Here is a 24,605-nt window from a genome sequence, read left to right as displayed (position 1 = left end):
AAAATCCTTCGTCCAGTCATGTTTCAACACCACAGTCACTAAAAACATGTTAAGTATTTCCATTGTTAAACAGCCAGTGTCCTAAAAATCAGAACACTGAGGTGTTTTAAGTGACTGTGGTGTCAGAAACATAACAGGCACATTCATTTTGCTTTAACACATCTTGAGAAAAGGCAAATATTTAATAACTTAAAAAAGTAAAGTCATTTTGAATTATATGTCTCAAGTCAAAGTCAAGTCTCAAGTCATGAATACCAAGTCAAAGTCAAGTCGAGTCTTTTATTAATTTTAGTCAAGCAAGTCTCAAGTCCTCAAACTGGTGACTTAAGTCAAGTCATGTGACTCGAGTCCCCCCACCTCTGATATATTATCCATGTATTATCTGCTGGATCAATGATGGCCAGGATTAGCCAGATTTGGATGGCAGTATATGATCCAGGGGTCCCAGATTTTGCATAATTTGGTATTATTAGCAAAGATGCTAGAGAACTGTTCGTTCTTGAAAGAGCTATCCATTCAGGATTCGACTTCAGAGAATTGGGTGAATTGTTTTTTCCATGCCCTGGCTATGGCCATTTTAGAAGCTAAAAGCATAAAAGGAGTAGGTTTGAACTGTCTCTTAGTAACACCTTAGTTTGAAATGCAATATTGCTAGCCAGGGGTCTCTAGAAAGGCAGATCCCAAATAACGTTTAAAGAAGGGAAAAACTTTAGACCAGAAGAGGTTTAACATTGGGCAGGTCCACCATATATGGAGGGTGTCACCCATAGCCTGGCATCCTCTGAAACATAGACCCAAATGTCTGGGGAACATATGGGCCAATCTTGAAGGTACCAGATACCATCTGATATACACTCACCAGGTCACTTTATTCGGTACACCTTGCTAGTACCGGGTTGAACCCCCTTTTGTTTTCAAGCTCAATCTGTCTAAAAAGAAAAATGATAAAAATTTCAGAAAGGTACAGTGTTGAATGACTGCCCAATTGTCATTCAAAGTTCATTAGCACTGAAAGCTGAAAATTGGCCTGAGCAGGAAAGGGTAGAAAGTGGCCAGTAGGCGAGTGATTTAACAATCCATCAAGTGACTCTGTTCTAACAATACCTGGCTCTCAGACTTAAGCATGTGGTGGCCTTTCTCCGGAGGATGTGACTATCCAACGCCTGTTTCCTATTGGTCCACGCTGGCAGCCATCAGAAACCAGCATTGAGAAGGAACACCCCCTGAAATGTGTAAACTGCATGTCAAATTTTTTAATGGGAGAAAATATTAGAAGAGATCTTCCCCCTGCATAAGGTGCTAGTGTTATCAGTGGCCAGGAAACCCAACAAAGTTTTTTAAAATAAGGGACATGGTATACCTGACAGATATTAGCAGAGCTGGCCATAGAAGGATCAGAATTCAGCTAATTCAGCAGGGACTGGAGGAATTTTGATCCATCTTTGACCAATCCTTTTCATGAGAAGTCAAACTAACTTGTTAGAAAATTTTGCTCTGATCAGCATTGCAGCCATTCAGCTGCAGCGCTGATCAGTGTATTCTGATTGTAGTCGAGTACCACTGTCAGAATACAGTGATGTAGCAGGGAAGAATCTGTTATTTGTTGAGCCCACCAGAACGGGAAAAAAAAACCCAGCCATATATAGTCAGCCTCAATGTCCTAAAGGTGTATGTGGCTTTTTTTTTTTTAGAACAAGAAATGTCACCCTGAATTAGCACCATAAAGAACAGTGCTCAGTTGGACCTTAATCCTCTGTAAGTCCTGAGTAATGTGGATCATATAAGCAACTGGATTGTGGCCCATCTAATAGGCAACTGGGTGTAACCAATTTTATCTCCTTACAGTAAAGAATTATCAGAAAACCTCTAAAGCAAAAACAGTTGGTGCTGCTTATCAGTCAGATTTTCTTTTTTGCTTTCTCCACATTGCCTAAAAGCAAAACTAGGGAGACTCTGGATGGTATGGGCAACAAAGTTCATTTCCCTTTGCTACATTGGACTCATCATGGCTAACTTGTTAAATGGTAATTTCAGGGTAAAGTGTCAATGATACTATTGATCAAGTGTCTTCCACAGGAGGTGGACTCCGCTAGAAGTCTGCTTGCTCAGTGCGGGATCTGTCCGCCGATCACCGCTGAGCGGGCAGATGGCTGGTTTATGTCTGCTCTGCTTATTCAGAGCGCACACAGACAAAGCCCGTTCTCCTCTATGGGTGGTCAGGTGTAAACGGACCACCATCTGATCTGCCTATGGACCTGCCGCTCCACAGAGGAGAATGGAGGGTCTGATCAGGTCTGCCTGAAAAACTGAAAGGCAGACCCCCAATTGGTCTGCTTGTGTGAAAGGGGCCTGATGCACAGGTTATTAAAAAAAGACTACAGGCATACCCCGTTTTTTGTACACTCACTTTACATACACTCGCGAGTAAGGACACAGCTTGGTCAGCTTGGCATTGCACTACTCCCGATTTTTAACATTGGCGTCTATGGGAAATCTTGGTCAGCTTGACATGGCACTACTCCCAAACCATAAGTGACAGGAATACCAAACTTAGGGAGCATCGAAAGGGGACCCAGGGCTACAACATATCCTATTTTGTGGTCGGCCAGCTTGCCTAGGTAATCTACCACGTCATAGTCCTGGTTCCCTTTAACATGCTCCCCAAGTTTGGTGTCCTTGTCACTTATGGTTTGGGAGTAGTGCCATGTCAAGCTGACCAAGATTTCCCATAGAGCTAGTGTATTTACATGCATTGAGAAGTGAAAAAAGGTATTGCTTCACTTTAAGTACATTTTCATTTTACATACATGCTCTGGTCCCATTGTGTACTTAAAAGTGTGGTATGCCTGTATATACAAGCAAATATGTTTCTACATCTATATCTGCCCTTGAGCTGTGGATGTGTGTTACACAATCCCATCACAACCCTGGTTTAGAGGAGATCCTATGAAGGGTGATAGACTGCAATGGTTTTGATACATGTCATTTCAGAAGCACTCACAAAACATTCTACATTCCATATTGACTGTTTAATGTCCAGGACTCGCTAGCATATACATGAACAGTATTGTTTAAAAAAGTTAAACAGGAAAACAATGCAAAGACACAACTGTAGTTACTGGAATCTAACAAGAATAAATACAAACATATCGTGCATCCATCCCCACGTGAGCACTCCAGACTTTTTCTAGCTATGCAAGATTTAAACCATAAGCTATCTATGCAAATACAAGGTCAAAAGAACAAATGGCACATTGTTTGGATAAGATGCCATTTTTAAGTTATTCATATTGCTGCCAGTTTGTGGGGTTGTTAGTGAATTAAGATTGTAATTGAAGCACATTGGTCCCAGAAACAAATACTTTGCTTTTGTTGATAAACTAATCTTATTATACTTGGAAGGAGTAATAAAAGTCTGTGATACAGATATTATTCAACATTTCACACTACTCAAGATCATATTGGCAGACAATGCTTGCAAGCAGGTGCTGCTCAACACATCAATAGTGATGATTTTTAGATTGTAAGCTCTAACTAGCAGGGCCCTCTGATTCCTTTTGTTCCAAATTGTATTGTAACTGTAGAGTCTGCCTTCATTTTGTTAAGCGCTGCACAAACTGTTGGCGCTATATAAATCCTGTATAATAATAATAATAGTAGTAAGTCTTTTCTATATGAAGATCTCTGGGGTTGTGGGACACATGCCACACCTTTTGGATAAAGTGCGCAGTTGTGTGAATATCGGATTGTTTTTTGTTTCACTTTTTTTTAATGGACATTATTGGAGTTAACAGATATTTATGTGTCAAGTTGTTTTGCTGTGTAAATCACTTGCATACTAGGCATATTTATTTTATATACACACTTGGTTTGTAAAGCTTTAGATTTTTTAATTTAAAATAATAAACATGTTATACTTACCTGCCCTGTTCAATGGTTTTGCACACAGCAGCCCTGATCATCTTCCTCCAAGGTCCCTAATTGGCGGTCCTGGCTTCTCCTCTTTAGTGAGTGCCCATCATAGAAAGCCACTTTCTATAGGGGCACTCATGCAGGCTTGATCTCCAGCAGCTCTGTCTGCATCTAAAGACACAGACAGTGTGACTCACCCCGCCCTCCGATCCGACTTTGATTGACAGCAGTGGGAGCCAATGGTTCCCGCTGCTATCAATCTGGCCAGTGAGGAGGGAAAGAGAGGAAATAGCACTGCTCCCATGCACAGCACTGGTTCAAGAATGGACTCAAGTAACAATAGGGGGGAGGGCTCGGCGAGAAGGGTTTTAACTTAATGCATTAAAACGGAGTTCCACCCCCCCCCCCCCCCTCCAAAAATTAAAAGTCAGCAGCTACACATACTGCCCTGGAGTCCAGCGATGTCGGCACAGCAGCCAATGTTTCCATCGGCTGTTGGGTGCTGCCGCCGCCGCCATTGTCGGTAAAGGGAACCCGGCAGTGAAGCCTTGCGGCTTCACGGGCGGGTCCCTACTGCGTATGCACGAAGCAGGCTACGCATTCGGATTGGCTTGGTGGCGGGGGAATGAGGAGGGGGCCAAACTTTGGAGGGACGGCGCTCTCTACTGGAAGTGGGGAAGGGTAACCTGTCAAAAACAGGTACCCGTTCCCCCCTCCCCCCTGAAAGGTGCCAAATGTGGCAACGGAGGGGGGGGGGGGGAAGCAAATGAGCGGAAGTTTCACTTTTGGGTGGCACTCCGCTATAAGGTAAAGAAAAAAAATTAAGGCTTTAGAACCACTTTAAGGTAACATAGCTTAAAGGTGTTATATTAGAGCACTGAATTTTTTATATACTAAAATGTGTGACTTCTTGTGAACCCAGCACAACAGAACATTCAGGGATGTTCATTATAATTTTAGGAATGTAGCATGTAAAGCTGGAGGGGTGAATTACCTCTAGGGTGGCCAAAGAAAGCTCCAATGTTTTCCTAATATTTTATATGCAGTTAGGTAGCTCTTTACTGTAACTCAACAAAGTGAAGTATCCATCTGTGCGACTAGGGAGAATAATTATTAAAAAAAACACAGTCTCCCTAGCTGTGAAGGGTACAATAAATAGTGTTTCTTCTTAGCATATATATATATAGTCTTTGACCAGGCAAGCTTCAAATACAAGAGTTTTCCAGGTAGCAACATCACTTCTCAGTGGAAAAGGCTCTTTTCATCAAGGGGGGTCCTGACTTTCCAACATCAAACATTATTTCAAGAGGAGGGTTGTTTAAACAGCACCAGTCGGGTATACGGCCAGTTTGGTTATAATATTCTTTAGATACAGAACGACTGCCGAGGATATCTTGTAAAGCCCCAAATATTGCTCCTATGTGGAAATGACAAAAAAGAATGTATCAAAATAGCTTTGTGATGTGACAGATAATTTTCCTATAGTCTGTGCCATTGTCATACACACTGCATTTCATTAACAAATAGCAGAAACATTTGTTTGGCTCAATGAACATAAGTGCAGGTTTGAAAATGGGAGTGGCTCCTTAATAGAAGCATACTCCTGTGCATGAGCGAACTAGCTCTGTAGTAGCTGTATTGCCTTGGACAAAGTGGGTATTTCTTTAGGTTCCTTGCTGCCCTCCAGGACTGGGGTTGTCCTGACCATACTGTAGAAAATAAAAGAAAAGAGGGTGCACATGCCTAGTGCATTATCCAACATAAATTTATTGGGACAATAAAATGGTTAAAATGTCTACTCACAAACATGCATGTACAATTCGCTCAACAAGCCACATGCATGGCTGTTCTCTCCCAGAACACCAAGCTGGGGTAGGGGGACCCAAATCCAGGTCCCTGCTGGCTGATGTGTTTTAAAGGACAAACCTTTTTCAGAGCATGTGGGAATGTGGACTGTAACAGTCCACATCCCCACATGCTCTTAAGAAGGGGGTTCGTGCTTCAAAATGTGTCAGCCAGCAAGGACCTGGATTTGGGTCCTCCTACCCCAGCTTGGTGTTCTGGGAGAGAACAGCCATGCATGTGGCTTGTTGAGCGAATTGTACATGCATGTTTGTGAGTAGACATTTTAACCATTTTATTGTCCCAATAAATTTATGTTGGATAATGCACTAGTCCAGTGCACCCTCTTTTCTACAATGGCTCCTTAATCCCTGACCAGAAAAGGTGTATCAACATACACCATGGCTGATGCTCTTCCACAGTCAGCTCAAATGTGTTGGTAGGAATAAAATTACGTCTCTCCTTAAAGTTGAACTGAAGGCATCTTACAACAGACTGCGAACACACAGACTAATCTTGCAAAAGAGACTTGCAATGTCCCTTCTGTGATAAAATATCGCTACCTGCCTGTTGGCAGTCTTCTGCGGCATAGAAATAGAGCTGTGCAGCTCAACTTACATCGCCGGCACAGTCCCCAAGTGTTGGGATGACTGACTCATGCACACACACAGGAGTTAAGCCATGTCGCGCTGTCCAGGGAGAAGGTGCTGACGAGAAGGCAATTATAGTATTATTAGTTCCACTTTAAAGTGTTAGTCTACCCTAAAACTAAAATCCCTGCATCTACAGACCTCCACGATCTAACACTAACCTATCTAGCCCTGTAAAGAAGACATACCGTTTTGAAGCGGATCCTATCTCCAGCGGCATAAGCTTTGCAGAGGACAGGGCCGACAATGGCTGTGAAATGAATGGAGAGTGACATAACCCACAGACTTACTATGGGGCTTCCACTGTCGGATATGTCATCTACACCAGCCGCGGTTGACAGATCAGCGTGGGATCAGGTTGAATCAGCCTATAAAAAATGTATGTATACGGATTTCTTCTTTACAGGGCTAGATAGATTAGTGTTAGATCGAGGAGCTATATAAATGCAGGATTTTACTGTTAGGATTGATTTATCCTTTAAGTATGAATGGCAAAAGGAAAATGGTCACTTAACTCTCCTGCACTGTTTTCTGCTGTGAATTAAGTGAAATACCCACCACTTCCACACATTTTATTTTGGGGGGGGGGGTATAAACCACTTAAAAAAAAAAAAAAATTAAGAGTGTTGGTATGTTTTGACACAGTAGGAAGTAAGAGGTGATATTTCCTCTTAGACAACTGTCACCAGAACAGTTTTCCCTTTTGGAAAAATTCCCCTCACCCCCAGTGACAACAAAAAATCACTTTCTGTACTACAGACAGTGGCCACCAGTACAAATAGAGGAGTAGACACCTGGCATGAACAGCAGCAATAAAAAACTGGCAGAGGTTCTAATTCTTCTCTACTAAATCCAAGAAAAAAAAGAAGGTTGGCTTTATTTACAATACTCAGTCTGCATTACCTCCAAGCCAGGAGACGCAGTTTGGCTTTGCAGGAGGAGTATGAACCTTGAAAGTCTTAGATGCAAGAATTTCCTTATATTTTGGTTTTTCCACCAAGTAACGAATTTCCGCCATTAACCGATGAAGAAATCCTGGCAGCATGGCTGTGCCACCGATGACCACAATGTTTTCTGCAAGTTGTTTCCTGGTGTCTATTGGACACTGTTGGACAGAGAGAAACATATCAGTGTTAAATGAAGGGGGATCAACTATTTCTCAATGCAACATCACAGATATCTAGTCATGAAAAACAGCAAACAAGGAAATTGTTACTGAACTTAATGTCTCACAAATCCCAGCTACAGTATAAATCAGGTGACCTAACAAGGGTTGTTCATCGTCTGTAAAAAAAAAATACACATAGGCAGGCTTTCTCCTTAGAATATTATTGATTGAACTCAGACCTATTTCAGTGACTCACCCCACTTACTTCTGATGAGTATAAAACATTACTGAACCTACACTTGGAACCAACTAACGTCAATATATCAGTACTGCTACTATATAGATGTCTGTCAGTGGCAATAGAGCCTTGAAATATACTTTATGTGGAGCTCCCCCAACCAGCCATAAATAAAGTAAGAATACCTAAAAAGGTAATGCCACCCTTTATTCCTACTTTTCTGATGCTCAATATTCCTATTAACCTCTGCCAACCTCTGCGCTGTGGCTGTGGTAGACTTGCCAGGGTTGAGGGAGAGGGGCTCTCCTCAGGAAACGCCAACCGATTAGGTACTTCAATGGGTTCGGCTCCCAAAAAATTAAAGAGGGCCAGTAACTGATCTGGGGAGTGCAACAATATATGAAAGGGATGGCCCCAAATATAGCGTGCTGCATGTTCCCCCAATGAGATCAAGCAGGGGATTCACAGCCCTCTGCATGGCAAGGTTAATCTTGTAGCAATCAGGTAGGAGTATGCGTGCACCATCGAAGTCGACTGGACCTGAGCACCACGCTCGTTGCATTATGTCCACCTCTGCCAAACAAAAAAGTTACTCTTGTTGGACCTTGGCTGAGCCGTACAACAGAAGTAAGGGCCTAAGTCAATGAGCTTTAACGAGAAAACGCAGTAAATGCTTTTGACATCAGTTTGATATGCTTAAGAGGTCATTCAGCATTCACTGACCCGTTTCAAGTGGATTTACATTCCCACAGACTCTCATGAGAAGAGAAGTAGTTCTGAAGCAACACTGGCCTTAACCACTTTAATACAGGGCACTTCCCTCCCTTCCCGCCCAGGCCAATTTTCCCCTTTTAGCGCTGTTGCATTTTGAATGACAATTGCGCGGTCATGCAACACTGTACCTACACCAAATTTATGTCATTTTCCCCCCACAAATAGAGCTTTCTTTCGGTGGTATTTGATCATCTGTGCGATTTTTACTTTTTGCTAAACAAATAAAAAAAGACCGAAAAGTTAAAAAAAAAAAAAAAAAATTCGTTTATGTTATACAATTTTGTAAATAAATAATTTTTTTCCTGCACTGATGAGCACTGATGAGACTGCACTGACAGGCACTGATGAGGAGGCACTGATGGGGTGGCACTGATGGGGTGGCACTGATAGGCGGCACTGATATGCGGCACTGATAGGCACTGATATGTGGCACTGATAGGTAGCACTGATATGCAGCATTGGTGGGCACTGATAGGCGGCACTGCTGGGCACTGATAGGCGGCATTGATGGGCACTGATAGGTGGCACTGACGGGCACTGATAGGTGGCACTGATGGGCACTAATGGGCACTGATAGGCGGCACTGATCGGCACTGACGGGCGGCACTGATGGGCACTGATAGGCGGCACCGGTGGGCAATAATGGGCACTGGTGGGCGACACTTAAGGATGGCAATGATGGGCACTTGTGGGCAGCACTGATAGGGAGGGCACTGGTGGGCAGCACTGATGGGGTGGGCAATGGGGGGCTCCCTGAGCCCTGATTGCCATCCCTGGTGGCCATAGTGGGCATCCCTGGGGTCATAGTGGGCATCCCTGGGGTCATAGTGGGCATCCCTGGTGGATCTAGTGGCACCCCCCCCCCCCCCCCGAGGGTCTGCACTGGTAATCAATGATCTGATTACCAGTGCCGACCCCCCCCCTGTCAGGGGAGCCGCCGATCGGCGCTCCTTTACTCGTGCCTGTCAGGCACGAACTAAGGAAAGCCGATCAACGGCTGTTCCTATTTACTATGTGACCAGCCGTGATTGGACACGGCTGATCACATGGTAAAGAGCCTCCGTCAGAGGCTCTTTACCGAGATCGGAGATGCAGGGTGTCAGACTGACACCTCGCATCACCGATCGCCGCTCTGCGCGCCCCCGGGGGGCGCCCAGAGCGGAGTTATCCTGCCGCCGTCATATGACGTCCGGTCAGGATAACTCAACCACATTCCCGCCGTCATTTGCCTATAGGGCGGGCGGGAAGTGGTTAAAGAAATGTAGGCCATTACTGATCTCCCTTCCTGAAAATACTAGTTGCTTGGCTATCATGCTGACCATCTGGCTTTAATACTCTGAGACCCCCACCTGCAGCACATATGCAAATTTCTGTTTTTTTTCTCCAATTTTCCTCATCTTCATACTTTCTGCAGTTCAGCAATTCAAAAGATAAATTAAGCCAATGGGTAGGCATAACATACTTTGGTAGAAGGAAATTGGCAATGGCAGCCCCTTTCTAACATGACAGGTTAACTCTAAAGCTGGCCATAGATGGTTCAAATCTCAGCTGGTTCTGCAGGAACAGGACAAGATTTGAAATCATCTATGGGCAAGGCTGAATGTACCAAGTTAATTAACCAACTTGGGTACAACCAACCTGGGGGATTTTGCATGCAATTATCACTAGTGGCTGGTGTAGCTGCTAGCAATAATCTTCTACAATGGATCGGCAGGAGGGATTCCCCTGTCATAATGTCTGTGCTGATAAGGGAATAAAGCAAAATTATTTCCTGCAGGAAAGAAATTTGCTCTGTACATGGCCTGCCCAAAGTTTTACTTTCAGATTTTCCACTACCAGCTACTCTTGTAGAGATGTCCTTTTAGCATTATTAAAAAAAAGTTCTACACTTTTGCTTAAAGTGGATGTAAACCCTCACATATATCCAGTGAAGTGAACAGCCTCTAATGATACACAGAGCTGAAACAAATCTCCATATTATTTGTATATCTGCTGTCTTCAGCTTTCTACACTGTTTAGAAAGTGAACATCATGTTAAATTTTTTTCTTCCTGTTCCATCACTGGTTGTGGAGTCTTGGCATACACTGTGTGACAGCTGATTGGAGGAAAGGCACCCCCCCCCCCCACTTCACATAGGCAGAGGGAGGAAGAAACATGCAAAGCTGTGCTGTGAATAGACCAGCTCTCTGCTGATTACTATGCACCCACTCTGACACAAATTTCCAGCTGCTTTTATCTCCTGTGTCAGAGAACTTGTCAGAAGTGATAATGCTGATAACAGAGGAACAGAGCAGCAGAAAGACACAGGACTTAGGGCTTTGAAGAGAGATAAGTAAACACTGCAGATATATGTGCCCAGGTCATATTTCATAAATGGGGCTGACATCCATCTTTAACTGTGGGAGCATTTCAATCAGATCCTCTTAATGACTACACCACTGAAATGAAGACAAACTAAACATTAACAAAATAATTCTCCAGCTGTTACCTGCACAAGTGAGTCTAGGATCAATGTGGCAACAGACTTCTCTTCATTATCCTGCTCAAAAAGCAGCTCCACAACAGAATCCCTAAAAAGGTAACAGTCAGAGTTGGCACACTCTTGGACACGAATACATAAAAACATAGAATTAGAAACTATGTAGGGTATTTACTGCTATCTGGGACTTTGTTACAGATTCCAAGACAAAGTGAGGGAAAATCTGCAACAGGGACACAGACAGCAAGAACAAACTGACTTGGGTCGAATTGAAGGTTCAATCTATTGCAGGGGTCTTGAATTAAAATGTATTCAGTTCAGTCAGTAAATTTTTCTTCTGGCAGAGGTCCTAATCTTATGTTTGCACTATAACAAATCACAGCCCCCCCCGTACATCAGTATCTTCAGCCTACCCTCATATCATAGCCCCCTTTACACCACAGTCTCCTCTTTACTACAGTGTCCTCAGCCCCCCTTCTCATCACAGTCCCCCTATTTAAACTGCTGTCCTCTGCCCTCCTTCCACGTCATAGCCCCCTCTTTTCATCAGTGTCCTCAACACCCCCCCCCCCATTCACATCATAGCCCCTTCTTGAAATCAGTGTCCTCAGCCCCCCTTCACATCACAGTCCCCCTATTTGAACCACTGTCCTCAGCCCTCCTTCCACATCATAGCCCCCTCTTTTCATCAGTGTCCTCAGCACCCCCCATTCACATCATAGCCTCTTCTTGAAATCAGTGTCCTCAGCCCCCCTTCACATCACAGTCCCCCTATTTAAACCACTGTCCTCAGCCCTCCTTCCACATCATAGCTCCTCTTTTCATCAGTGTCCTCAGCACCCCCTCTTCACATTGTAGCCCCCTCTTGAAAGCAGTGTCTTCAGCTCCCCTTTACATCACAGTCATCCCTTCAGTCCCGCGTTCCTGTGTGATTCTTGATTCTTGTGCAATTCCTGTGCGATTCAGTGCAGTGCGATTTTCAGACCATTCTTTGGAATGGGCTGAAGTCGCAGTGGATTGCACTAAAACTAGTGCATGCACTACTTTTCAAAAATGCACTGCACCACCATGTGATCTGGTGCAGGCAAATGCACTGCGTTTGTAAACTGTGTTTGGGGTGTCATTAGGATTATATCGACACCCGTAACAGAATGCACACCGAGAGCATTCTGGTGTGAACAAGCCCTTGCATGACAGACCCCCTTCACATCACAGTGCCCCCTTTACAACAGTCCCCCAGTGTCCTCAGCGCCTTTCACATCCCAGCCCCTCTTAGGCAACAGTGCACCTAGCAATTACAGCCCCCCCACCACCACCTCATAGCAGTCATAGCCCCCTACCATTTCCTCCCCTACATCACAGTTCCCCTTTCAATGGCAGCCTCCCCTGCGCAATCCTTCCTTAACACAGCAGGGTAGAGGCACTTATCAGCCTGAATGTCTTCTCCTGAGTCATCTGCCTGCCTGTCACTATCATCCTCACAGCAGGGCAGGAGGTGCTGCAGATCTGGAAGAAGGTGAGAGCGGCTATGTTAACAAGCAGGTTATTTCCCGCTTATTTGAAAAGACTTACCCTTTCTGTCCAGATTTGCAGCACCTCCCACACCCTGCTGTGCTGTGAGGATGACAGCAGAAGTGAGGCGGAAGAGGACATCCAGCTGCTAATTGGCATGGATTGTGGTCTAGACAGGACTAACTCAGTCAAGGTCAGAACCGTGGTCCACCATTTAGTGACCCCTGCTCTATTAAAAGCCTCCCCATCCCCAAAAATGTCAAATCACCTACAAAAGGCAAAAAAAAAAAAAAAGCTATTGTTAAAAAAAGTTTTCCCTGCTTGCAAGGTTTCTAGGAGATGCAGGTGATGGAGGTGGGACCTCAGCACCCCCACAAGAATGCACTATATTTAATTGCATGGGCACATTCTTGCATGATTTTAAGTGCCCTGCTTACCTGCGAGGCAGCGATAAGGTGCAGCGACCTCACCATCACTCTCCAGAAATGTCAAAAGCAGGGACTGAACTAAGAATTTTATTTCCATTTCTTTTTGTGCAATAGATTTATTACATTTCTTTGTATGCTATTTTAGAGGTTTTAATGCTTAAGCAGAGTCTCAGCTTTGGTAAACAAATTAAACCAAACCTGATTGCTCCCTTGACGTGTAAAATCTTTTGTCCATCTAGTGGGTAATCAACATCGGGGGGTGGAGCAGGGCGCTGAAAAACATCCAAACAAGCAATCAGGAACACAGACATTTACAATTCATCATGAATAAAAAGCACACAGATATAGAAACACACAGGCAGAGATTTCCTACCTCTGAGCTACCATCAATGTTAAACTTGGCGGCCTGGATTTTGAGCCCTCTATGCAGGTCGCTAACAAAGCAAACACGCACTGCAACAAAATGTATGAAATTAAAACCAGTTAAAAACATATCCATTATTAGAATGTAGAACAAGGCTAATGCAACCAAGGGATGTTCGTATATTTGAATTTCAGCTGCAAGGTATAGCTTCTATTTCCTGAAAAGCAATCTACATAAGCAAAGCTGAATCAGTATTCTGGCACCGTGAAAAGAAAAACCATGTCCAAACATGGCTAGAGAACAACGAAGTATGGTGTAGGAGACAAGAGGAAAAAATCTTCAACAAGCTGGTGGATGTGGGTAGTAGCTACCCCTCTGGTGGATGTGGGGAGTAGCTACCCCTCTGGTGGATGTGGGTAGTAGCTACCCCTCTGGTGGATGTGGGTAGTAGCTACCCCTCTGGTGGATGTGGGTAGTAGCTACCCCTCTGGTGGATGTGGGTAGTAGCTACCCCTCTGGTGGATGTGGGTAGTAGCTACCCCTCTGGTGGATGTGGGTAGTAGCTACCCCTCTGGTGGATGTGGGTAGTAGCTACCCCTCTGGAGGATGTGGGTAGTAGCTACCCCTCTGGAGGATGTGGGTAGTAGCTACCCCTCTGGTGGATGTGGGTAGTAGCTACCCCTCTGGTGGATGTGGGTAGTAGCTACCCCTCTGGAGGATGTGGGTAGTAGCTACCCCTCTGGTGGATGTGGGTAGTAGCTACCCCTCTGGTGGATGTGGGTAGTAGCTACCCCTCTGGTGGATGTGGGTAGTAGCTACCCCTCTGGTGGATGTGGGTAGTAGCTACCCCTCTGGTGGATGTGGGTAGTAGCTACCCCTCTGGTGGATGTGGGTAGTAGCTACCCCTCTGGTGGATGTGGGTAGTAGCTACCCCTCTGGTGGATGTGGGTAGTAGCTACCCCTCTGGTGGATGTGGGTAGTAGCTACCCCTCTGGTGGATGTGGGTAGTAGCTACCCCTCTGGTGGATGTGGGTAGTAGCTACCCCTCTGGTGGATGTGGGTAGTAGCTACCCCTCTGGTGGATGTGGGTAGTAGCTACCCCTCTGGAGGATGTGGGTAGTAGCTACCCCTCTGGAGGATGTGGGTAGTAGCTACCCCTCTGGAGGATGTGGGTAGTAGCTACCCCTCTGGAGGATGTGGGTAGTAGCTACCCCTCTGGAGGATGTGGGTAGTAGCTACCCCTCTGGTGGATGTGGGTAGTAGCTACCCCTCTGGTGGATGTGGGTAGTAGCTACCCCTCTGGTGGATGTGGGTAGTAGCTACCCCTCTGGTGGATGTGGGTAGTAGCTACCCCTCTGGTGGATGTGGGTAGTAGCTACCCCACTGGTGGATGTGGGTAGTAGCTACCCCTCTGGTGGATGTGGGTAGTAGCTACCCCTCTGGTGGATGTGGGTAGTAGCTACCCCTCTGGTGGATGTGGGTAGTAGCTACCCCTCTGGTGGATGTGGGTAGTAGCTACCCCTCTGGTGGATGTGGGTAGTAGTTACCCCTCTGGTGGATGTGGGTAGTAGTTACCCCTCTGTATAACAAGGCAGACAAGCAGTTTCCAATTAGACTGAAAATCCCATTTGATATATATATCCCATATAGCATAAGAATACCTTTAATGTCTTCCACTATTTCTTCTGGTACACTGCCTGGAAACATAAAACAGAAGGACTTTGTCAATAAAACATTTTCAGTACAGTTGATTTATGCCAGGGCTTGACAAATTTGCTTTGAGCCAGCTAAAAAAAAATAAATAAATCAGAAGCCAGTTTTTTTTTTTTTTTTTTTTTAACCAACAAAGCTTATAGGTAGAGAACATGTTCCCGAAGGGGAACTTATCCTTTCTGTCAGATCCGTTTTTGCATTTTTTTTAGGTCTGCAGATTACATAAAACCCACAAACATAATATATTTTTTGAAGGTAGACGCCCTAGAGAATAAATAGTGGTAATTCCAATTTTTCATGTCACACGATAAAGGTCTAGTAAACGCATAATTTCATTAAAAAACACATCAAAGGTAATTTTAGGGGGAGCAAAAACACAACTTACCCATTTTTCTTTGGTAAACTATAAAAGATGGAGGTTGCACTGTGTAAATAGATACCCCATATAGGTCATCAGTTTTGCCTTATGAAGGAGGTCTGGTGCTAAAATGATTGCTCTCATTCTGGTGTGCGATCTGCAGGTGTACATGTGTATTGCAATCAACGTTTCAGGCGTAGGCGCCCCGTCGTGTGTGTTTTAGTTTATATGCGAAAATATGTGGGGGTGGGCATCAATTTTTTATTTTGGAGGGGGGGGGGGGGGGGGGACACAGAGAGAATTCATGTGCTTGGGAATAACTAATTTTTTACAATTCAAATTTTTTACTTAACTTTTTTTTCATCGAATAGCAGACAAAAAGTCCCTATGTGATGATTTTTTTTGGCGACAGGTTCTCTTTAATAAGACATCCGGGGTCTAAAAGAAACTGTATGTCTCCCCTGTGCTCTACTGAATCGAATGCAATGCACATCACACTGCATTACATTCTTTTCGACCTTGATGGGCGGGGAAACGGTCAGCAGGGACCCAGAAGTAACGTCATACACATCACTTCAGGGTCATTAAAAAGAAGGGTAGGAGAGCAAACACGTGTCCACTCACCTCCCTCAGCTCTACCCAGTGGCATCTGCTATGCCGGTCCCAGGCCTGCAGATGGGCAAGCAGAGCCCAGGATACATAGTGGGGGTGGGGGCGGGTAGTGCACAGGCAGCAGCCTAGGCACCGAGATGCAATTTCTTGTCGCCATGATGACCAGGCACCTAGGATTTGTCAAGCCCTGATTTATGCTATGAAATTAAAATGGTCTTACTCATTACAGATGGGAGGCTCTGATCCTTAGCTGTCCCCGTGTCTGCTGTGCATTGCTCCAACAGCTGTGCTTCCAGTTCTCTGTATGAAAAAAGAAATCTATGGCTTTAGATACACTTAAATCATGGTAACAGGTGGCAATAAACATCATAAATATCACTGCCTTGTTCTTATCCATGAACATTAACTGTATAGATATGAAATTAGCCTGGGAAAAAAAAAAATGAGATACATCTCTGCCCCTACACCGACACATCATAAAGGAATCTTAACCAACAAAAAAAAATCCCTATTTCAGAATGTAACTTCTACCCCTTCCTCCTTGTCCCCCAAGTAAACAATGAGTAACGTCACCCCATGTGACGCATACTGGCACAGATCTATCAAATAAGTTGTTTAATAAAGTGATGTAAAGTCTCAGGTATTTTTAGGTAAAAAATAACAGTGCAGTGGATTTGCACAAAGCAGCCCTGATACTCCTTTTCTTGGGTCCCTTTTCAGAGCTCTTGGCTCCTCCCTCTTGTTTAGTCCCCGCACAGCAGGCAGCTTGCTATGAGGGCACCCGAGCTGCGTCACAGCTCCCTGTGTCCATTCAGATACGGAGCCGCGCCCTTGATTGACAGCAGCGGGAGCCAATTGCGCCACACTGCAGTCTAAGCCAATGAGGAGAGGAGTCCCTGGTAGCCAAGACATTCCTACAACATCGCTGGATCAAGAGGGGGCTCAGGTAAGGATTAGGGGGGCTGCTGAACACAGAAGGCTTTTTATTTTAATGCACAGAATGCATTAAGATAAAAAAAAAAAACCTTCTGCCTTTATAACCAATTCAGGTTTTCAACAGAAGTACAAAAAGAACATCGTAAATGATAGACCATAGAGATATAAGTAGGTTCATGTGAAGTTACCAGAGACATAGCAACGCATGTGAATAGTGTACCCTGGCCAAAAGTTTTGTGAATGGCACAAATATTAATTTTTACAAAGTTTGCTGCTTCAGTTTTTTTAGATCTTTTTATCAGATGTTACTATGATAAAATGAAGTATAAAATACAAGCCTTTCATAAGGCTACATTCACACCTGAGCGTAGCGTTTTCGCGTGTTTTTTACCGCGATTTACAGGTGTTTTTTGTGCAGGCATTTTTAGATTGAATAGAGATCAATGGAAAACGCCTGTTATCTGCCCAAAAAGAAGCTCATGTACTTTTTTGAGCGTTGGACGTTTTGCTCACAGCGTCAAAACGCTCAGATGTGAACAGGGGCCATTGAAATGAATAGGATTTGTCTTGTTGGGCGTTTTGAGAGCTGATTCTAGAGCAGAAAAACTCCCCAAAAACGCCCCAAAATGCCTACATGTGAACGGAGCCTAAGCGTCAAAGGCTTTTATTGACAATTACATTAAGTTTATGCAAAGAGTCAATATTTGCAGTGCTGAACCTTCTTTTTCAAGACCTCTGCGATTCACCTGGCATGCTATCAATCAACTTCTGGGCCACATCCTGACTGATGGCAGCCCATTCTTAAATAATCAGTGCTTGGAGTTTGGCAGAATTTGTGGGTTTTTTTTGTATATCCGCCTCTTGGGGATTGACCACAAGTTCTCAATGGGATTTAGATCTGGGGAGTTTCCTGGCCATGGACTCAAAATTTTGATGTTTTGTTCCCCAAGCAACTGGTTATCAGTTTTGCCTTATGGCAAGGTGCTCCATCATGCTGGAAAAGTCATTGTTCATCATCAAACTGTTCTTGGATGGTTGGGAGAAGTTGCCCTCGGAGAATGTTTTTGTACCATTCTTTATTCATGGCTGTATTCTTAGGCAAAATTGTGAGTGAGCCACTTCCTTGGCTGAGAAGCAATCCCACACATGAATGGTCTCAGGATGCTTTACTGTTGGCATGACACAGGACTGAAGGTATCTCTCACCTTTTCTACTACGGACAAGTTTTTTTTCCTGATGCCCCAAACAACAGGATAGAGGATTCATAAGAGAAAATTACTTTACCCCAGTCCCCAGCAGTCCAATCCCTGTAGCTTTTGCAGAATATCAGTCTGTCCCTGAAGTGGTGTATTTGTTCACTGTTCTCGACACCAGGCCACCCTCCAAAAGTCTTCTCAATGTGCGTGCAGATGCACTCACGCCTGCCTGCTGCCATTCCTGAGCAAGCTCTGCACTGGTGGTGCCCCAATTCTGCAACTGAATCAACAGTAGGAGATGGCCCTGGCCCTTGCTGGACTTTCTTGGACGCCCTGAAGCCTTCTTCACTAATGTAGTGGAAATTTTTTGTTATGGGATTAAGTTCATTTTAATGGCAAAGAGGAACTTTGCATTTAGTTGCAATTCATCTGATCAGTCTTCATAACATTCTGGAGTATATGCATATTGCCATTTTAAAAACTGAGGCAGCAGACTTTGTGAAAATGATTATTTGTGTCCTCAAAACTTTTGGCCACGGCTGTAAAATTAGGCAACTGACAACAGCATAGGTAGGATACATGTTGGAAAAAAAGAGGGGAACAACATTCCATAATACGAGGCTTAAATATGGTCACACTAGGGAAGTAAATGAATTTGAACCAGTTGGACAATAGCCGGGTTCCCAAAAATAACTTGTAGAGAGCTCTCATGAGCATATTGGGGTAAGAAATGAGAGTGGGGGGGGGGGGAGAGAACCCCCTATCCCACATGACCAGATCCTGAAGGTATTTTTACTCTCAACCCTTAGTGAAGATAAAGAAGCCAAATTCGGAAGAGTAAGGAAAATGGTTCCAAACAGACCAGGTAAGGCTGTGGGCCTTGTCCTGCTCACAAGCAAGCATTTTTCCATATATTCAATATTGTTCACTTCACAAGCCCAGGCAGCGAGTGATGGGGGGCACAGGCTGGCGCCAGCTTCTGGCGATAACAGACTGAGCTGCCGTCAAAAAGTGTCTGATCAAACTTTTCTTTATTTCTTTGTAGGAGCCCAGTATGGAAATTCCTGTAATGTGATGTTGATTAAGGTATTTGTCTCCCACCAGGATATATAATTGCAGTATTTTGTCCCAAAAGGGGACAATGTGTGGGTAGGTACCCCAAATATGGAGCATGGTGCCAGGGGCCCACAAAAAAATGCCAGCAAATATCAGAAACGGAGGGATCAATTTTATCAGAAATCACTAGGCAACGATAGCAGCAGGCGAGAATCCAGTCGTTGTGTTAATGAGCATAAGAGGAAATCGACAGTTTTTATGCAAAATGCTAGTACTTTGTCCCATTCCATTTCATCTGCCAGTATATTCAAGTCCTGCTTCCACTTGGAAAAAATGAAGAAGGGGAGTTTGGATTAGATCCCCGCAGCATAATTTGGTATATAAAGGATTATTATTCCTCTGCCACAAAAGGAAGTTAGGGCTCTTTCACACGGGCGATCCGATCAGATCCACCTGTCAGTTTTTTAGGCGGATCTGATCGGATGCCCCATTCAGCCCTATGGAGCAGCGGATGTCAGCGGAGACATGTCCGCTGACACCCGCTGCCATCCGCATCCGATCCGGTCCGTGAAATCCGGTCCGCTCTCATCCGATTCCCCATAGAGAGCAGCGGGGGCTCTGACATCTCCCTCTCCGCACTGCAAGCGGAGACGGAGCTGTCATCTGCTGAGCAGTACGGATCCGCCTACGGAGGCGGACCGTGTGAGAGAGCCCTTAGAACTAGTCAATGTTGGGACAAAGGATGCGAGACCAAACAATGAAGTCAGGGGGATTGGTCTAGAAGGAAACAATTTCCGAGCAAGGTATACATGTCCTGTTTTAAAGTGCTAACAAGCTATTTCGAATTGTGAGTATAAACACAAATAATGCTTCTACAAGACTTATTATGGCAGGGGTGCTCAACCTATTGAAGAGCATGATGATCATGTAAGTGATTTTGTAAACCAGTCGCAGGCCACAAAGAACTGCCCCCCAAACAGCAAATGTAAACAAGCCCTTATTGTCCTGAGCCCCCTATAAATAAATATGTTTTTGTGTGCTTTCAGAAAGCGCACTAAAGCCGCAGGATAGAATATAAGTCAATGGCACAGAGCAGCTAACCTGCAGGCAAGCCGCACTTGCGGATCAGTGTGAAAGTAGCCAAATAACCCTTTTTTAAAAGTGCTAATATGCCCATTGCAAAAGTTTTTTAATACACTGGCGTTTTTTTTCTTTCAGCTTATCCTAGCATCGCTTTCCAGGCTTTCCAGGCTACTGAACGGTATTACTCCGCCTGGAAAAGGAGCTACAGAGGAAACATCAGCTTATGTGCCTCCTGCTCCCTCCAGTGGCTCCATGCTCTCTAATGCTCTGGGGTGGCGGGTCGGCAACCCGCTGATCCCGTTCTGAGCTTGCCAACCCGCCATCCCAGAGCAGGGGCATGCTCTTCCCTAGTTTGAGGTTGCAGGCCACACCAAGGGCTCTGTGGCCATGGGTTGGGCACCCCTGTATTATGCTCCTTTTTTACTGCCTTTAAATGATGAGATTCATAAAAACATTTTAGAAAGGTTTGACTTATGTGACTGGATATTGTCTGCTCGCAAATCTATACAGCATATAGGTGACTTTTTATAAGAAGCAAGCTTACTTTTCCATTGCGATCAACATTTTTTGTAAATGTACTTGTTGTAAATGGATTAATGACATTCAGACAAAATCTGCTTGCTTAATATCATAATATAATACAGCTATATCATTTGACTTTTATGTCAACACAATAGAGTAGAATAATTTATCAAGTTACTGTAAATAGAGCTTAAAGGAATGAATACACCCTCTATATTTAATACTGTAAAGGGCAACATGAAGCAGCTGGCGTTTAAATGTCACTATTTGGTTCCTTTTGACCATCCTTCATCATTACCTGTCTGATTTTACAGTCTTGTTGCACTATTCATAATAGTCATGATTTTTATTAGTCACACTGAACTAACAACAGCTTTATAAAAGCTGAAAAGTTGACATTAGGCAGTATCTGTGCTATATACCAGCACTTCTGGATGCACTGTTGGCCACTGAAGAGCAATAAAAGGATTTACAGAGTTATACCTATCATCCATCTCTAAATGAGGACTACACCCCCTTTATTTATTTGTCATGGAAATGACGACGTGAAAACACTTGGTTTTGGATAAGGCAATGCAAAACCTTGGGGTCACCAATAGGTATGTCAATTTCTTAAACGCTAAATAAATCATTTATTTAAAAAAAAAGAAAAAGACACAAATGACTGAACACATACTTGTGAATGGCTTTTCCACCCAGAGGAAGGGCTCCCCAGCAACTGAGAATTGGAATACCTTCATATACCTTTTACATGTTAAGAAACTAATAATGATAATAATATTCATAATAAAAAGATATACAACAAATTAAAAAATAAATAAATAAGTGCACTTTAAAACAAACTGCATTTATCGTTTGTCCCCTATCTCTGACCTAGCCTAATCCATCCGGGTTACCCCTCCACAGACGCATACCTATCTCGATTCAACAGCCGCAGCTCTGCTGTTTGTTTAGCAGTACCCAGGTAGTCTTTACCACCCTGGCTGCGCCTGTGCATTAGTGCCTCATAAATTCTATGGGGCTGTGTCCCAAGGCCAGAAATAATCAAAGATGGTTCCATAGAAGTCTATGAGGCACAATGGTGCTGGAGCAGCCAGAACATTGAAGATTTGCACTTGTGGAAGTAAAACAGTGCAGCCGTGGCGGTCAATTCAAGAGAAGTACGAATCTTTGGAGGGGGAGGGGAAAAAAAAAAAAAAGGACAAATGCACTTTATTTTAACCATTTGCCTACTGGGCACTTTTCCCCTTCCTGCTTAAGCAAATTTTCAGCTTTCAGCACTGTCACACTTTGAATGACAATTGTGTGGTCATGCAGCACTGTACACATATGAAATTTTTATTATTTTTTAAACACAGATAGAGCTTTCGTTTGGCAGTATTAAACCGCTTGCCGACCGCCGCACGACTATTTACATCGACAGTCAGCCCCTCACAGGCAAAGCGACGTAGGGCTACGTCGCTAGCCTGTGAGGGTCTAGAGAGCGGGCGCGCTCCCGCTCGGTCACGGACCCCCCCCCGCGCGGGCACCGGGTCCGCCGGGCACTCGCGATCGTCCGTTACACCGGAAGAAAGGCAGGCGGCTAATGTAAACAAAGCCGCCTGTCATTCTTTCCTGTGTAAGAATGGAGATCAGACGGTTCTACTATGTAGGACCGTTGATCTCTGTTCTTACACTAGTAGCCACAGCCAATCACAGTTAGAAACACTCCCGCCCCTAGGACACACTTAACCCCTCCCTCTCCAATACAGTTAACTCCTTCACTGCCAGTGTCATTTTTACAGTAACAGTGCATATGTATAGCACGGATTACTGCAGTAATGTCACTGGTAACCCCAAAAGTGTCAAAAATGTCAGTCAAGGGTCCGATCTGTCCGCCGCAATGTCGCAGTCCCGCAAAAAAAAAAAAAAAAAAAACACAAACAAAAATGACAAAAATCTTTCCCTTTGTTAGTAAACGCGATAACTTTTGTGCAAACCATATCAAAATACGCTTTTTGCGATTTTTTTTACCAAACATATGTAGCATAGAATAAATTTTGATTTTTACTTTTTTTTGGGGGGGAATTCCATATAAAAAAAATGTAAAAATATTGTTATTTTTGCAAAATTTACGCTCTTTTTTTGTTTATAGCGCGTGATCAAAAAAATCACACAGGTGATCAAATACCACCAAAAGAAAGCTCTGTTTGTGGGAAAAAAAGGAAGTCAAATTCGTTTAGGTACAGCGTCGCACGACCGCGCAATTGTCCGTTAAAGTCACGCAGTGCCGAATCGCAAAATAGGCCCTGGTCAGGAAGGGGGTAAAATCTTCCGGGGGTTAAGTGGTTAATCACCACTTGGTTTTTTATTTTTTTGCTAAACATGAAAAAAAGACCAAAAATATTAAAAAGACACAATGGGAAGTGAATTAAAATTTCCCTTGAGTGTTTATTTACACTAGTTAAAAAAAACCACAGCTTTAATACTTCCCCCCCATATAATCCAAAACTAAAAAGCTAGCCAAAGTTGCCTATAGACTACAAGACCTGTATATGCATACTACATTGTATAATTAAACTCACTGAAGGAACAAACTTCCCCTTATCCCTAACTAATGATAATACAACAGAAAAGGATACAGGTAGGACAAGGCTTTCTGCATATCCACAATCCAGCACCATGGCAGAGTTGATGCCAAGCGTCAGAAGAGACATCAGGTGACCCGGAGCAAATAGAACAGAGGGAACCTGTGAAAACAAAAACATAAAATCCGTTTACCTGACTCACCCTACAGTCTGCTATAATGTGAATGCTTGGCCCCTATTACAGTAGCATATGGTACACAGAATCCTGCCATAAACAGGACTGGGGCGCAGCAGAGCAGACAAACATCTACTGTTTTACTGGTTTTCCTCTAGGTGCTTCAGCTTCTTTTTCGAATTAAAAAAAATACACCTAGTTGACTTTAGGCCATATTGGCTCTAATGTGTGTATCTGTATGGCTAGGGTAGGAACAATATGCTGTGAACTTCTCCTAAGACAGGCACTAGTAAGAACTACGTACTAGTGATCGACCGATATCGGTTTTTCATTGCCGATACCGATATTTTGGCCATTGCATATCGGTATCGGCCGATATTTTCATACATTTAAAATTTTATTTATTTATTTTTTATCACTTGACAGGTACTCTTGTGGAGGGATCTGGGGGTCTAAAATACGCCAAACCCCTCCTCTGCACCTAAAAGCATTCAAAACACTAAGTTTGGCTGTTTTGAATGCTGTCATTTTTTTGAATCTGGTGCCGAGTACCCGGAAGTGGTGTCATGCCACCACTTCCGGGTTTTTACATGGAGACCCGATCAGAGCCGAATGCAGCTTTGATCGGGTCTTCAGCGGCCATGCAGGCTGGTTGCCCGGGTCTCCCGGTGGGAGGGGAGGCCCGGGCGAGCCGCGGAAGGAGGCCGGGGGGGGGGGCACTCGTTCCTTCCCGCTCCTTGTAATGACAGCCGAGCGGCTTCTCAGGCACATGGGTTGTAGTTACAAAACAGCCGACCGTCAGCTATGGACGCCGGTACCAGGGTGATGCCTCTAGCTGCAGGCACTCCGGTACAACACTTTCCCCAAAATATCGGCAATATCGGTCACCTTGGTTGCCGATTCCGATATATCGGGGAAAGTGCATATCGGCCCTTGATATACCGGCTTTGCCGATAATCGGTCGATCACTACTACTTACCATGTACTCTGTAAAGCACTATTTCTGCTGTATAAATGTGAGCATTAAAGGAATAACAATCAATAAACACATTTTTGTTTTACAGACTGAAAATGTATAG

At 44.1% G+C, this 24,605-nt stretch overlaps 1 protein-coding gene across 1 annotated transcript in view; it reads right to left on the bottom strand.

Moving 5' to 3' along the window:
- Positions 1–4,771: 4,771 nt before the first annotated feature.
- The window catches only part of ACTR10 (actin related protein 10), a 39,630-nt gene continuing 19,796 nt past the window's right edge, over positions 4,772–24,605 (bottom strand). Inside the window, exons 5-13 of the mRNA XM_082275128.1 lie at positions 23,406–23,513; positions 21,461–21,528; positions 16,212–16,291; positions 14,970–15,005; positions 13,318–13,397; positions 13,143–13,216; positions 11,014–11,095; positions 7,308–7,509; positions 4,772–5,329 (exon numbers count right to left, since the gene is read on the bottom strand). Coding sequence (XP_082131254.1) covers positions 5,148–5,329; positions 7,308–7,509; positions 11,014–11,095; positions 13,143–13,216; positions 13,318–13,397; positions 14,970–15,005; positions 16,212–16,291; positions 21,461–21,528; positions 23,406–23,513 — 912 coding nt within the window. The 3' untranslated portion in view covers positions 4,772–5,147. The remainder of the gene's footprint in view (positions 5,330–7,307; positions 7,510–11,013; positions 11,096–13,142; positions 13,217–13,317; positions 13,398–14,969; positions 15,006–16,211; positions 16,292–21,460; positions 21,529–23,405; positions 23,514–24,605) is intronic.

This window comes from Pelophylax lessonae, assembly GCF_965119305.1.
Source record: "Pelophylax lessonae genome assembly, chromosome: 13".
NCBI lineage: Eukaryota > Metazoa > Chordata > Amphibia > Anura > Ranidae > Pelophylax > Pelophylax lessonae.
Note: the sequence above shows the minus strand (reverse complement) of the source record. Positions and strands in the feature narration are given on the sequence as shown.